The 14,260-nt window shown below is 41.5% G+C and overlaps 2 protein-coding genes across 3 annotated transcripts in view; one reads left to right on the top strand and one right to left on the bottom strand.

Annotated features, from left to right (window-relative positions):
* PLS1 (plastin 1) overlaps window positions 1–5,087 on the bottom strand; it is a 41,486-nt gene extending 36,399 nt beyond the window's left edge. The window contains exon 1 of the mRNA XM_058812183.1: window positions 5,003–5,087. The gene's annotated coding sequence lies outside the window, so the exon portion shown is untranslated. The remainder of the gene's footprint in view (window positions 1–5,002) is intronic.
* A 111-nt stretch (window positions 5,088–5,198) lies between these two features.
* ATR (ATR serine/threonine kinase) overlaps window positions 5,199–14,260 on the top strand; it is a 38,878-nt gene continuing 29,816 nt past the window's right edge. Inside the window, exons 1-11 of one of the 2 annotated variants that reach the window (XM_058812058.1) lie at window positions 5,199–5,257; window positions 5,910–6,001; window positions 6,908–7,051; window positions 7,612–8,501; window positions 9,466–9,653; window positions 10,870–11,033; window positions 11,294–11,506; window positions 12,230–12,382; window positions 12,531–12,723; window positions 13,313–13,572; window positions 13,971–14,161. In XM_058812058.1, coding sequence (XP_058668041.1) covers window positions 5,199–5,257; window positions 5,910–6,001; window positions 6,908–7,051; window positions 7,612–8,501; window positions 9,466–9,653; window positions 10,870–11,033; window positions 11,294–11,506; window positions 12,230–12,382; window positions 12,531–12,723; window positions 13,313–13,572; window positions 13,971–14,161 — 2,547 coding nt within the window. The remainder of the gene's footprint in view (window positions 5,258–5,909; window positions 6,002–6,907; window positions 7,052–7,611; window positions 8,502–9,465; window positions 9,654–10,869; window positions 11,034–11,293; window positions 11,507–12,229; window positions 12,383–12,530; window positions 12,724–13,312; window positions 13,573–13,970; window positions 14,162–14,260) is intronic. The other variant, XM_058812060.1, reaches the window with a different exon arrangement.

Here is a 14,260-nt window from a genome sequence, read left to right as displayed (position 1 = left end):
GTAACCTGAATTCCTGATCCATACTGACCTGACCAATGTCAATTGCTATTCTCATTGTTAATATTGCTTTACAAATCACACCACCATCACCATTTGACTGTTTGCTCCTTGAATGTCAGGCTGAAAATGAACTAAGAAGGCAACACCTTCCACAGAAGCCTTCAAACCCAGGCTGCAGGTTGGACAATTGCAATTGCTCAGTTCAGTATCTTTTGCCAGAACTACATTTACAATTTATTGCTTCCTTATTCTCTGCCACAGTACAGTGGAGCCTTGCTCAGGGAGAGTTGTTTGCTGGGATCAGATTCTGTTACTTGCTGGTAGTCCTGTCCTACATTTATTTAATCTGTTTATGTAGACCTGGTGACTTTTGGAGCTTTTATGGAAACAGTTATCATGGATGTGAAGTATTTCAGACACCACGATGAATGCTATAAAAGTATTTTATTTAATTAATTACTGCAATAAAAAGATGGAACATTACAACGAGACTTCACATGAAGTCTTACATGTAAGATTATGCTTATAATTTTCACTTCAGGTATTTCCATACAGCAGGCTGTTAAGCTGGTGTCTATTCTACTGACAAAACCCTCACAGAGCAGCAGAAGCTCTAAGTACTGGGAAAATACTCACCAAGGAACAAAGAAGTGATAATTAGTGCTCCACTGCATATAGATTTATTTGCTTTCCAAAAAAAGATGGAAAAAGGACAAAGAATATGAATTCCCCTTCTCCCTCCTCCATTGCACTGATTTTTATAGTAAGCAATACAATGGGGAAAGTGAACATTTATCAATATTCCCATGCATAAACTCTACTCCAGTTTTTATCAGTACAGAACACAGAATCAGGTGGAAAATTGTAGCTTTTAATAAGTCTCAGAAAACAACAACTTCCTCCTATGAAAACTGGAACAATGGTAGCTGGTACCGTTTTTCAGATTTTCATTGAAGAAATATTAGAATAAAAGAATCTACATAATTTCAACAGTTAGAATTTTCAAATGTAGTTTAAATGAAATTTTAAATGCACACTGCACAATTTTCTCCTAGCATGACTAGTACAGAGTTTTAGACTTCACTAAGGGATGTTTAAGCATCACTGTGGCTACATGTTTTTTTAAAAGAGCAAATTCTAGATCTTGTAAATTTTTCTTTAGGAAAATAGATTCCAGGAATTTTAACTCTCATTCAAAAAGTCTTGATGATATACACTGATACTGGTAGTAAATACATCTCTGAGTTTCCTCCACATCTACTAGCCTCAAGAATAATACTCTTCTAGAAATACTAGAAAGCAAGAAACAAGTAAGAAAAAAATATAGGCAACTATTTTTAAAAGTAGCAGTTGCAGATAAACAAAAAACAGTAATTGCTACTATACCAATAATAAAACTAGGTTCCAAAGGCATGTATAATCTAATATGCCATTTCTCCAAATTTCTAGATACTGTATTTTACATTATCAGTAGTATATTAGTAGGCTTGTTCATAGAAAAACATGAATAAGGGCTTGCAGGACTAGGACATGTCAGGACTATATTTAGAAACCAAATAGATTTTAGTGTTATATGTTTTCTTTTTCCACTTTTTCCCCTTTTGTACCTGTTAGTTTTTGCTTAGTTGGAAGTACATAATCTGCTTTTAGATTTCTGGCTCACCTGTTGTCCTTACCACCATTTACTGTTTCCATTTTTACTCTTTTGTTTAATCATCAGACGAACATTCAGGGTGACACATCATTTTAATCTGTGCCACTTCATTCCAGCCCAGTTGACTAAGCAACAGAGGCAGAGATAAAAGGCTTGAGTGCTGAAATCCACATTCTTGCAGTGCAGAGGAGCAGCGCCCTGTGTCCAAAGGTCAGGCACCTGCATGACTGCACAGGGAAATGTGGCTTGGAGCACTCACAGCCTCTTGGTGTTCCTGCAGATGAGGAGCCATAAGCACATCCTGACACTGAGTGAAGCTCCCTAGTCCAGCTCACAGGAGCCCCAGGCACCATCTCAGCTGCATTTCCCTTCAGCACCGCTATCAGCCTGTGAGGTCTCAGCTCCTGAAGGCACCAAGGAACACACACCTGCACTTCCATGCACTCCTTCTGTCTGCCCAAGGAACACACACCTGCACTTACACTTCTTTTGTCTGCCCAAGGAACACACACCTGCACTTACACTCCTGTCTGCCCAAGGAACACACACCTGCACTTACACTCCTTCTGTCTGCCCAAGGAACACACACCTGCACTTACACTCCCTTCATCAGCCTGCAGGACAGCTGAGACTGAATGCAGTTCAGGGAACAGCTCACAGACATCCCCAGAGCACATGAGCCCCCAGAACAGTAATTATGCCTCAGGATTAAACAACAGGGGAAAAAAAAATACAATTAACATGCTCATGTCCTCTCAGACCTGCTGGTCCAATGCAAAGTCACTCAGTGCCTTACAATAAGTACAATGTCCTGCAGAGGCATGTGGTAAATAAATAATGAAAGCCAAGAAAGAGAGAGGCCTGAGTGTGGAAGAATCATGCAACTATATACAGTGAGAGGACTGCTTAAGTAGGGAGAAGAGCAGAAAAAAAATGAAAGATAAAAAAAGTAACAGCAGCTTTGGTAGAAATCTTGGTAGCGCTATATACACTGAATTTGACACTTAGTTGTACCTATCTGCATGAATTTCTTCCCCTGACCCGAGTTCTGCAAGCTGGGCTCTGCTCATCTCAGATTCCTTTCACCAACATGAATCAGCTGCATTGGAGGAGAAAAGTCTCCAGGCACACTATCTTCATTAGCAATAGCCACTCTCTTCAAATGCCTGGTAACTTGTCTGCTCCTCTCCTTGGGGCCAAGAGACAAAAGTGCAACACAATGACATGAGAAAGAAACAAGGAGATGCTTATCCTGTGCTTAAGAAAAGCAAGACATGAAGGCAGGTGTTTCGGGTGCTGCTTCCCTGGAGGGTCTATTAAACACCAGGGTGTGTGAGTGAGACTCCTTACATCTGCACAGCCCAGTGCAGTGCTATGGGCACTCTCATGTGGAGTCTTCCAACACCAAGGCAGCTGGGGAAATATGATGGTATGAAGTCAGTAGATGGGGCTTTGCAACTGGGAAGTAAAATTCTCAGCTGAAAAACGGGGAGAAGATCTCTCTCCTGATTTGTTAGAAGTACTTATTACAAAACAAAAGAAAGCCTGAATTACATGCTCAGTAAATGCTCACAGAAACTGCACAAGAAATTTATGTAGCATTCTACCTGTGACAAATGAAAGTATTTCTGCAATAACCATACTAATATGATTTCACTGTTGACTCAACATTCCCATGCAAAAGCACTTTTTAAAATTAAGCACTTTAAGGGCCACACCTATGTTTTATCACCAAAAACAATCACCCTATGATTCAGTGTACTTAAGCTTATTTTTTAGGATAACAGAGTCTTCCTGAACTTCCTAACATACCAACAGTATCCTGTTCTCTCAGGGATGACACAGGAGTTTACATCAAACTGTCAAGCAGTACAGTTTAAACCTTCCTTAGTGTGACTGTCATTTCAGTCTTGGAAATTTACACTCAGAACATTGTTTTCACAATAATAGATAATTTAAATTGAAATAGTCTAGAAAATTTTGTGTTCAAAACAACACTGATAACAAAACCCAGATTTACTTGTTCTTTCTTAAGCATTAAAGTTCTACTTAACACACCACATATAGCTACATGGTTCCTGCTTTTTCTCTATGAATGGCTCCAGAAGGACTAACATCTTATTAAGGCAGCTGGTAGAAAACATTGCAATATATGCTGAAAAACAAACTAAGACCAAACCCAGTTTCATAAAGTTTCTTAAAGTATTTTAGGTCCTTGCCAAGTTACCAGCCTTTAAAAGGTCAGCAGAATTTCATTGAAATGACAAACATGTATTTTGCAGGACAAAACCAACCATCTCTGAATGAAATATTAGCAATAGGTTCCCGAGAGCATTCATCTGAAATGGTTCAAGTAATTGAAAGACACGTGGGTTGTTTTACATGCAAGCGACACAGCCCTAGCACAGTGGAAACAGGCATCAGAATTATCCTGCAAGAGGATTTTATTTCAACCCAGAAAGAATGCTAAGCGAAGTTCATAAACAAATAGCCGGAGCTCCTAATGACAAAAACAAAGCTCAGGGTGGAGTGTCCCCTCGCGTACTCTCTCTGCGGTTCGCACCTGCCCATGACCCCCAGTTTTATCCTTTATTCCCCCGAACGCGCGGGACTCGCTGCCCGATTGGGGCCGCACGCTCCCGCTCAGCGCCCACCGCGTCCCTTCGGGGATCCCATCAACGCCTTCCGTACTTAGCACACGTAAACGTTTCGCAAAAGAAACATAACGTAAAGCAACATACGCTCAGAAAGTAACAATAATAACAGAACAGAAAGTCTTACACACGCTGCGCACCGCTACCTGTGCGGAGGAGTGCCGAGCCCGCTCACCTGCCGAACGCGCCCGCCCTCCCTCCCTCCCTCTCGCCGCGGCCCCGCTCGCTCCGGACACGGCAGCACCCGAGAGGCGGCCCCGGCGGCCCCCGGCCCCGCTCACTGCCCACCTGCCCGCGGCCCGTCCCGCAGCGCCGGCGCCCCGCCAGTCCCGCCGCCACCTGCTGCCGCGGGGCCGGCCCGGGCGGGCGGGGCGGTGCCGGGGGCGGGCCGGACCGCTCGGGGCCGCTCTCGGCGGGGCTGTCCCACACCTGACTCCCAGGTGCGTCCCGCCTGCGCCGGGACGCGGCGGGCGGAGAGGGAGCTGCACCGGGCGCTCCCTTGGCACCGAAGTTTCCTCCCTACCGCCCTTCCTCGCCCAAGCCACTCTCAATGCTGTGGCGCTTCCTTTCGCCCATCCCCTGGAGCCCCCGTCCGTACTCCACCAGGCGCCTGCTGGGGCCGGGTGGTCCCTCAGTGCTGCTGCCGGACCGGCCGAGGCTCGGTGGGGAGCGCTCGGCCCCTGCTGGGTGTTACCTGTCCGTGCAGCAGAGCCCCGCTGGGGCGGCGAGGTGTCCGCGGGAGCCATGAGGGACCGACCCGGAGCAGCCGCTCCGTGTACAGGGACGAAGCGGTTAAAGCCGAGCAGCGCCGGGGGAGGAGATTTGGGCCGTGCCGGCCGCCGTCCCGCCGTGCCCGCCCCGCTCCGCGCCGCCCGATTCAAAGCGGCGCCATGGCGGAGCAGGGCCTGGGCATGGCCTCCATGATCCCCGCGCTGCGGGAGCTCGCCGGGTAGGACGGGCCCGGCGGCCGCCGTGCAGGGCGTGTGTGTGCGGGGCTGTGCTGCAATGGGGGAGGCGCGCCCGGCGTGTGCGGCGGGGAAGGGGAGAAGGAGGTGTGCGAGGTGTCCTGCGGCGGGGCCAGGCCGTCACCTCAGCCGGTCCCTTCTCCCGCCGCCTGCCGGGGCCTGGCCCCTCTCTCCCTCCCGGAGGGCGCTGACAGATCCTGACCGGAGCGGCCTGGGGGCCTCAGAGGCCCGGCCTGAGGCTGAGTGTGCTGTGAGCGCTCCCTGAGAGCCCCGTAAGCTGGAATTGCCGCGCTCTGCAGTTTTAATGGCAGCACCAGCACTGGAGCTTTGCACTGCAGTAGGCAGCGAGCGGGTATGGAGGTACAATTGTGTACTGAAATTGTGACCCTACGAGCCCTGAGTGCTGAGCGACAGGCCGGTCACTAAAACAAGAAAATTGAAAAAGAACTCCCTACACCTCCCCCCTCACCCCCCCGCAAAACCTCTACACACCACCAAGAAATCAATTTGGATTTATTTTTCAAGACTTCTAGAAGAAAATCAATGTTTAACATTAAGCTGTTGAGACAGACTTCCAAGTAATTATTTTGTACTTTAAAATTGGTAACATCAAAATATCATTCTTTTTAATTTTAGTGCTAGTCCAGAGGAATACAATGCAGTTGTGCAGAAACCAAGACAAATACTGTGCCAGTTCATTGACAGAATTCTTACAGAGGTAGATGTTGGTAAGCATTACATTCCTATAATCTAAAACTGTCTGCTTTATACTTTTAAGTAATTCCTGTCAAAAATGAAAGTTAAGAACCTCTAAAGAAAGCTTTAGTTGAATACAATACCAGTTATAACTTAGTTTTTAATAAAGCCAGTGATGAAGTATTTTCCATTGGGATGTGAAGTTCCCTATGTAAATAAACCATACACACACATCCCCAAGGAAGGAGGGGTGAATGCTGCAGGGTTGTATGGATACAAATGCTCCCAACAGTGAAAAGCAGGAGTGCCATGGAATGTCACTGTTCATGAGTAACACAGCTTGCAATTCTTAATTTTCACATATGTCTCAGAACTGAAATCTTGTCTGAATCTCAGATAGTTTCCTTCTTGTATTAACACTGGATAGGATCCCTGTGGGATCTGGATAAATCTGATAAGATTCAAATACCTGTTTCAATGGAGCAGCATCAGATATGTCCGGCGTTTTGTTAAACCTTCTGCTTTAGTAAGCTGAATTTGCCATTTAAAACCTTTCCTGTTCTGGAGGTTTGAAACAATTCTCAACATTGTTTCTCTAGCAAGACTGTAAACCTCGGGAAATGTTAAGTATTTGCTTTTCTTCACTCAACACACAGATGGATAGAATTTTAACTGAATGCTAATGCATTTGGGATTAATGATATTTAATGAGTAATTTATACTTCATACAGTTTGGAGTCACAAAGAGGGCTTATAATATGCACTCAATTACCTTCATAGATTAAAAAATATACTCACAATAAATAATTTGAAAGGTTTAATACCATATCATAGTATTTTTTATATATGTTTTAAAAATATTCCTCATAAGGTGTGAACAAAATTTTTGAAGTGGTTTATTGCTATGCTGATTTGAATATTGTCTTATTTTTTTAAAGTCGCCTTGGAACTCATTAAGAAATCAGATTCACAGCCAAGTTCTGTGATGTTGCTTGATTTTATTCAACATATCATGAAATCTTCCCCACTTATGTTTGTAAATGTGGATGGAAATCAGGAGGAAGCCAAATGCAGTTGCATTGGTGAGTTTGTTAAAAATGTTATGTTGAAGCTTGGTAGTTTGAGGATTTAAATTTGCAGACAGTGGGATCATCCAAAAGAAGAGAAAGGGGAAAAAGGCAGATATGTAAGTTCATCATTATAAATTTGTGAGTGAATATGATGATAGACTTTGAATATTGTGAATGGATTAACACTTGTGATAATGGAAATTTCTCAGGACAGACTTTGACATTATCCATTACCATTGTATAGATACATTATTATATGGTGTGGATGAGATATGCTTTACCTGTACTCATTGCTTGAGGGTGTTTTTTTAACAGAGGAAAATGTCTGGAAATACCAGTGTAAAATGTGTGTCCTCCATTCCCAACCCCCATATTCTGCCCCCTCTTCTCCTCTTTTTTTAATGGGATTTGCTGAGTAAATGTCCCAGTGAAGACTGTTTACTGAGCCTACAATTGTAGCATTTATCTCAAGGAGTTTAAATTTAGTGGTAAGCAATCTGCTCTTAAGGAGGTCCTCAACTGGAGATTTTAATTTTTATCTTAATAATAAAAATTCTCTTTTATTGCCCTAGAATTTAGTAACTGGATCATAACAAGGCTTCTCCGTATTGCTGCAGCTCCAAACTGCAACACATTGCACAAGAACATTTGTGATGTCATCTGCTCTTTACTTTTTCTGTTTAAAATGAAGAGTGGCTCCATTTTTGAAGCACTAACTGAAGACTTGCTACATCTTTTTCAAGACTTAATTATCTTGCATGAAAGAGATGCACAGAAGCATCTCTGGGGAGATGGGCTGGTCTGGCCAGTGACTGTACAGAGATTTTCCAGCAATATGAGTGACAAAGTGGGATATTTAAGACTGGCCCCATTACAGCTGATGGGTATGCCAAATATAGAATATTTGGAAGTTGTATTAATGTCTATTCTGACAAATATTGCTGCAGATATCTTTTTTGTAAGACAGGATATTATTCTCTGGGGGATAGGCTGCTCCCTGTTAGAATATGGCAGTCCAAAAGTTAAAACTTTGGCAATGAAGTTTATAGTGAAGTTAATTCATTTAGGAGGACCTCCAGAACAGCTGGCCAGTGTTTTCTTCTCAGTCTTTTTTGCAATTCTACAATCAACACTTGAAATGGATACTGAGGAATCAGAACTCTTTGGAGAACCACTCTTACTGTTGGTGAGGACATTGCTGCCTTTTGAAGCAGATTCTTACAAAACTATTGAACCTGTCTACTTGAATATGCTGCTAGAGAAGCTCTGCTCATGGTTTGAAGGGGATGTGTTTAGGTGCCTTCAGTGTGAAAAGCTGAAAACTGCTTTTTGCCACATGCTGCAGTATTTTCTGGAGTTTGTTCCAGCTGGCTATGAATCTGCCTTACAAATAAGAAAGGCCCGTATCAGTACCATATGTAGAATTTTTGTGAATGTGCTTGGAACTCAGGAAGAACAAAAGGTAGGTTTATTTTAAAAACTGAATTTATTGTGTGAATAGGTCATATACAAAAACCTATACCTATGCAAAGAAGAAAATCTAGGAAATGTAATTTTAAGTTGCATGTTTAGGTTGATACTCCTTTTTTCTCAATTGTTTCACATGTTCGTACAGGTCAGGGTTCTTAAACCTGTTGGATGTAGCTGGACTCCTGTTTTTCACATTATTAAACTGTCCATAAGCTATGCAGGCACAACTGTCTGTCCATAACCATAATCATAATATGAGATGGAAGTAAGGCCCAGAGTGCACTCATATGAGGGCAGCTTTGCAAGTAATGTGCAGCAGTTTGAGATGCTCTTACTTTCCAACCATTTGCTCTTAGTCATGCTTGTTAGGGACAGGTAGAAAAGCTTAAATTAAAATAGAGTCAATGGTTTAGGTTGGCAGGGACCTTTAAAGGCCATCTAGTCCAACTCCCTGCAATAAGCTTCAACTGGAGGAGGGTTCAGAGCCCCACCCAGCCTGACCTTGAGCGTTTCCAGGGATGGGACATCCACCACCTCTCCAGACAGCGTGTGTCAGTGTGTCACCACCCTCCTAATAAAAAACTTCTTCCTGACAGTCAACCTAAATAAACCCTGTTTTAGTTAAGAAGCATAACAAGGTTGTTGATATGCTGAGTGCCTCTGTTCCATCCTGCCTGTTTGTTAAACTTTGTGTGTCTGTGTCATGGCTTTGGTAGCAAGGTATTATGGCAGGAACTGGAAACCAGCTGAATAAGCTGCATCCTGTCTGGTAGCACAACAGGAAACTGCGTTGCTCATAAGAGCTTTCATCTTGTAATTCAGTTTTTTAAAATGAAAGGTTTTAGGAACTTTTTTACCACAATATTTTGCAATTTAATATTTTAAGTCAGAAGCAATAATACCACAACTTAAGGCAGAGCATACATCATGGTACCTCTGTTGTTTGTCCATCCCAGTATCTGGTGAGTCCACTTTATACAGCATTAAAAACACAAACAGAAGAAATCTTTGAGGAGATCCAGCAGAACCAGCTGGAGAGCTCAGATACTGATGGGTGGAGCAGCAGCAGTGACGAAGTTCCAGAGAAAAGACGGCGACTGAGCCTACCCACAAAACATCCAAAGAAATCTCCTGCACCTTTAATGTATGGCACTTAGTAACTGCTTTTATAGTCATTTGCATATTGAATAATAATGACAACTTCTTGAGGCAGTTTCTTCTTAACAGATTGAAAGAGCTTCTGGGGAAAAAAATCTAAATTTTATTTTGAGGGATCAAAATCTACTGGTGATTTTCAAGCCAAACTTTATTAAAGAGGCTGTTTTGAATGGGTTCAATGAAAATGATTTTCATTTTTTCACACTGAAAACAAAGCTGAGAGCATACATAGTGTGACAGGATTGTGTGTGGCTGTGGTCTTACACTGGATGTACTTAAAGCAGGTCTAGTTAAGTCAAGTTGTGCTCAGATGAACAAAACAAATTCTCTCAGCCTCTGCTTGTGCTGTGCTCCCTGATTATCTTGGACTTGTGCCAGCAGTTGACCTTTTTCTTGTCTTTGGGCACTCAGAATTGGCTTGGGCATGCTGCGCTCCAGGTGTGGGCTTGTGATCAGCCTTCACTCTTTGTGTACAGCCCAGGGTGTAGTTGACTTTCTCTAAAACAAGGTCACACTGCTCTAATATTCCACTTTTCCACAAGCCTGCTGGGTCATTTTCTCCAAAGCTGCTCGTTAATTAGCCAGCTCTCAGTCTGTTCTATTGCATCAGGGGTTTTTTGCCAGTTGCAGGACATTTCATACAGACCTTCACAAAGTTCTTGTTGGCCTAACTTTGTAGACAGTTGAAGTTGTGTGAAGAAGCAGCCACTTTTCTCCACAGAGCTGCCTGTCTCCTTGTAGGAGGGAATCAAGTGCACGATTTGCCTGTCATAAATATATGCTGGCTGTTTCCAGTCACCTTCTTGTCCCTTATGCAGGTAGAAATGGGTTCAAGGAAAACTTTTTTCATGATCTTCCTAGGGAGTGAGATTAGGCTGGCAGGCCTATAGTTCCTTGGATTCTCTTTTTTTGCCTTTCTCAATGATGGGTGTAACATTTGCCATTTTATGGTTGCCAAGACCTTCCAAGGACTGTAGAGTTACATGTTTATAGCCTTTCAGATAAGTCTGATATGAGTCATACTAAAATTCAGAGTTAGAATCTTTTCCTTCCTAAAAACACACTTAAGCTAAAGCTTCATTTGGTATTTTCCCAATCCTATGTAAAATATGGATTAGCTCTGGTTTTGCTATGATTATTTATCTTTTCTGAAATAAAGTGTGTGTTGGAAAATAATTAATATGATCAAATTACAGACTTAGCCCTGTAAACATGAAACTGAGGAGTGCTCTGTGGAATTCCATCACTAAGAAAGCAGCCTCCTTAATATCTGTCCTTGAGGAAGAAGTTCTGCCAGGGGATGTTGTCCAGCCTGTGGAAGGGATCGCTGTGGTTCTGCGATTGGCTGCTCTGTGCATCGTTCACTGCTCTCCCCCAGCAGATTTCATCAGGTAAAAGTACCAAGGGGAAACTGTGGGACCAACAGTTTGTGTAACTCTTGTTACAATTTGTGTAATTTAATGCTTGCCTGTATGTCAGGATCAATATTGGATGGGTCTCTACATTTTGAAGAAGTACATTTCCCATTTCCATACTAAGTTGGCTTACAAGCAGTTAATATTCAATATTGTTTGTTGCATTTGTTGCATTGATGTGATTTCTGCTTTAACAGTAAAGAGCATGGAGTGTCTCATCCATGTAACTCTGATACGTGTAAGAATACTCCAAGCTCCTCAGATTCAATGGTGAATGTACAGTTCAAGTGGATTTCCTCTGATTTTACCACAAGAGTAGTGAAAGTCTGCAGAAACCTGTTAGAGGCTGCTACACAGATTGTTAATCTAGAACAAGTGATTGACAGAATAGTTAAAATCTTCGATGCTTTGCTATATGCTCAAGGTAAGAAACCCTTTAAGATTGTCTTGTATTTTGTAAATTAGGAATGCTGATGTTACTAATCTTGTGCTAGTATTCCAACTCTTTTACAAAAAAGGTTAAGTAAAAAAAAAAAATCATTATTTTCTGTTTAGAGACCTTCATTTGCGTTGCTTTATGAACATCGTTTACTTCTCTTTGGCTGTACTTGTATTGATTTTTATCTGATGAAGAGAGTACATGGGGATAGTGAAAATACATAAAAAAGGAAAAAACTTCAGCAGTTTTCTTTTAAAGGCACACAGAGGCAGCATAATTTGCTGTCAGTTTTCCACTCAACAATTTCAAAGCCTGTGACCAGCTTCAGCAAACATGGCATGTGTGGTACCAAAAATATTGAGTACTTCCAGGTTTTTTAAAAGTAACTGCTAGGATGGAGGATAGACTCAGTTACCAAGACTAAAATGTTATTGTGAGTTCAGCTTACCAGACACCCTGAAGTCCATCTGAAAATCTTTGCACAAATCCAGAGATACCAAAGTTATATTAATTCTGCTGCTTGTGTGTTACATTCTGTCATCTGTTGAATGAGATTTTTAGGTTCCATGCCTAAAAAGTATGATAACATGGGGGAACAGTGATACTAATCTTTGTTGATAGAAAGAGTAATATTTTGTAACAAATTAAGAACATAAAATGTTTTATAAATGTTTTTTAAATGTTTGTTTTGCTGCTTCTTTCCCCTAGTGAAAATTCCACTGAGTGATCAGATTCTTGATGACTTATGTGGATTGCTGTCTCTGCCCTGGATTTACAGCCATCCTGATGATTCTTCTTTTAAGCCATCTATATGGGGGTTTGGTCCTCTAGTTTTGAGTCAAAAAACTGCACAGAGTTTCTGTAAGTATGTTAAAGTATATAAAGCCTAGTTCCACTTTGGAATGATTATTATTCTAAAGTAAAATTATTTTATTTGCCTTCTTATGATGAGTGATGGTATTAGAAATTTAGGTCAGGTAACTCTTTGCTTTCTTTTTTTTCTCTTTAGCACCCCAAACTCAGTCACACTGTGTGTTCCTTCTGACTGTCTTCCCAAAAAACATTCATCTGGACTGGAGAAAATCAGTTTATCACTGGGCATTACAAAGTCACCATGAAATAATTCGGGCTACTTGTGTTAAAGGATTCTCTCTCCTGCTTCAACCTGTGCAGTCCTGCAGCGTGATTCCCAGAGCTCTTTTGTATGTATTAATGCAGCTTTTCTGTCTTTGTGCAAGAAGAAAAATGGGCATATAATAAATGGAGCATAAGCACAAAAAGAAATGTTCATTTCAAATGAAATTCATTAGATCTTAGTTTCAGAAATCATGAGATATTAACAGGATAAGTGCACATGATGATGTCTGTGTGATAAAACAGTGCTCACTTAGTATGTCAGTATGCAAGTTCCTTTGCTAGCTGAAGACCCTCATTTAGGAGGGGAAGGGAGATATTTTTGTCAGTAAAATCCATTTTATGTTTGTCCATATGTCTCTTCAAATCTTTGCAGCTTCTCTGCCCTTTTTATAGATGTCTTGGTGTCTTCTGTCCTTTTGTGTTAGTCTTCAGTTTCTTCTTTAGAGCATGCCAGCCTCACCATGCCCAGTGCTGCTGCAAACATTTAACAGAACGTGAGGGTGATCTGAAAAGGACAGAGATGATTTAGTGAGACAGATCCTTAAGCTGTCCTGATAGTACTGCCAGTGTAGTTAGAGAACTCAGACAATGTAGAAAAACAAACTTCTAGGTAAAGGACCTATTAAAACAATTTCATTTTTGTTTCCATTTCAGAAATCAAATCAGAGATGAGTCTGAGCTAGTCAAGGAGGCCTGTGCTGCTATAGTTGGGAAGTTATCTTGTTGTCTTTCTGGTCCATTCCATGTACAACCTTCCTTAGCAGACTCTGCTGTTAAGGATGTTACTCATGATATTTTGTGTAGCAGCCTTACTGTGACTTCTGCTCATGGAAAAACCTCTTCTGTGCAAGCCTGTGTTTTCAAGCCCTTTTTCATTCTACTTGAGAGCAAAGCACCCAGTTCAGTAAAGCTAGGTATGTGGCTTTACCTTTAGTAACATTTTACACTTCCATCTGAGGTACTAAGTCATTATATCTGTACCTTTCTCCATTCCTTTTATTCTGTGTTGGGTTTTTAATAGTTCTATTGATGATTGAAGTGTTGTGTTTCAATTGATATCACTGCTGATATTTAATGTTGCCAGTGATGTTCTTTTTAAGCTGCCTTGGCTTAAATTTGGTCTATGGCTATATCTAAAAGTGTAATACATGATAAAATCTGAATTTTAAATCTCTTCTCTGATTTCACAGTATTTATTCTTTTGGTTAAAAGTTAAGTGTGCTTTATGGTTTGTTTGCCTCACTTTTTTGTGCACTTCAGTAGATTTTGAAAAACTATTAAAAGCATGTTTTTCTTCCCTCCTCCAATCCAGCATTTATAGAAAACATACCTCATCTTTGCAAACACCTGGATTTTAATACTGATGAGTCCAGTGTGAAGACTCTTGTTGGGTCTTTATTAAATCTAATGGAAGATCCAGACAAAGATGTAAGAGTGGCTTTCAGTAACTGTATAAAGAACATACTAGAATCCTTAGACTCTGAAGAAGGATTCATAAAAGAGGTGAATTCATGTTTATTTTTGGGTTTTGTTCCTAACTTACTATGGGTTTTGTTTCACTAGTGTCAAACACTAACATTTATGTGCTTTTGTTCTCCCGTG

This window comes from Ammospiza caudacuta, chromosome 11 (assembly GCF_027887145.1).
Source record: "Ammospiza caudacuta isolate bAmmCau1 chromosome 11, bAmmCau1.pri, whole genome shotgun sequence".
NCBI classification, from domain to species: Eukaryota; Metazoa; Chordata; class Aves; order Passeriformes; family Passerellidae; genus Ammospiza; species Ammospiza caudacuta.
The sequence above is the reverse complement of the archived record's forward strand: the minus strand, read 5'-3'. Positions and strand labels throughout refer to the sequence as shown.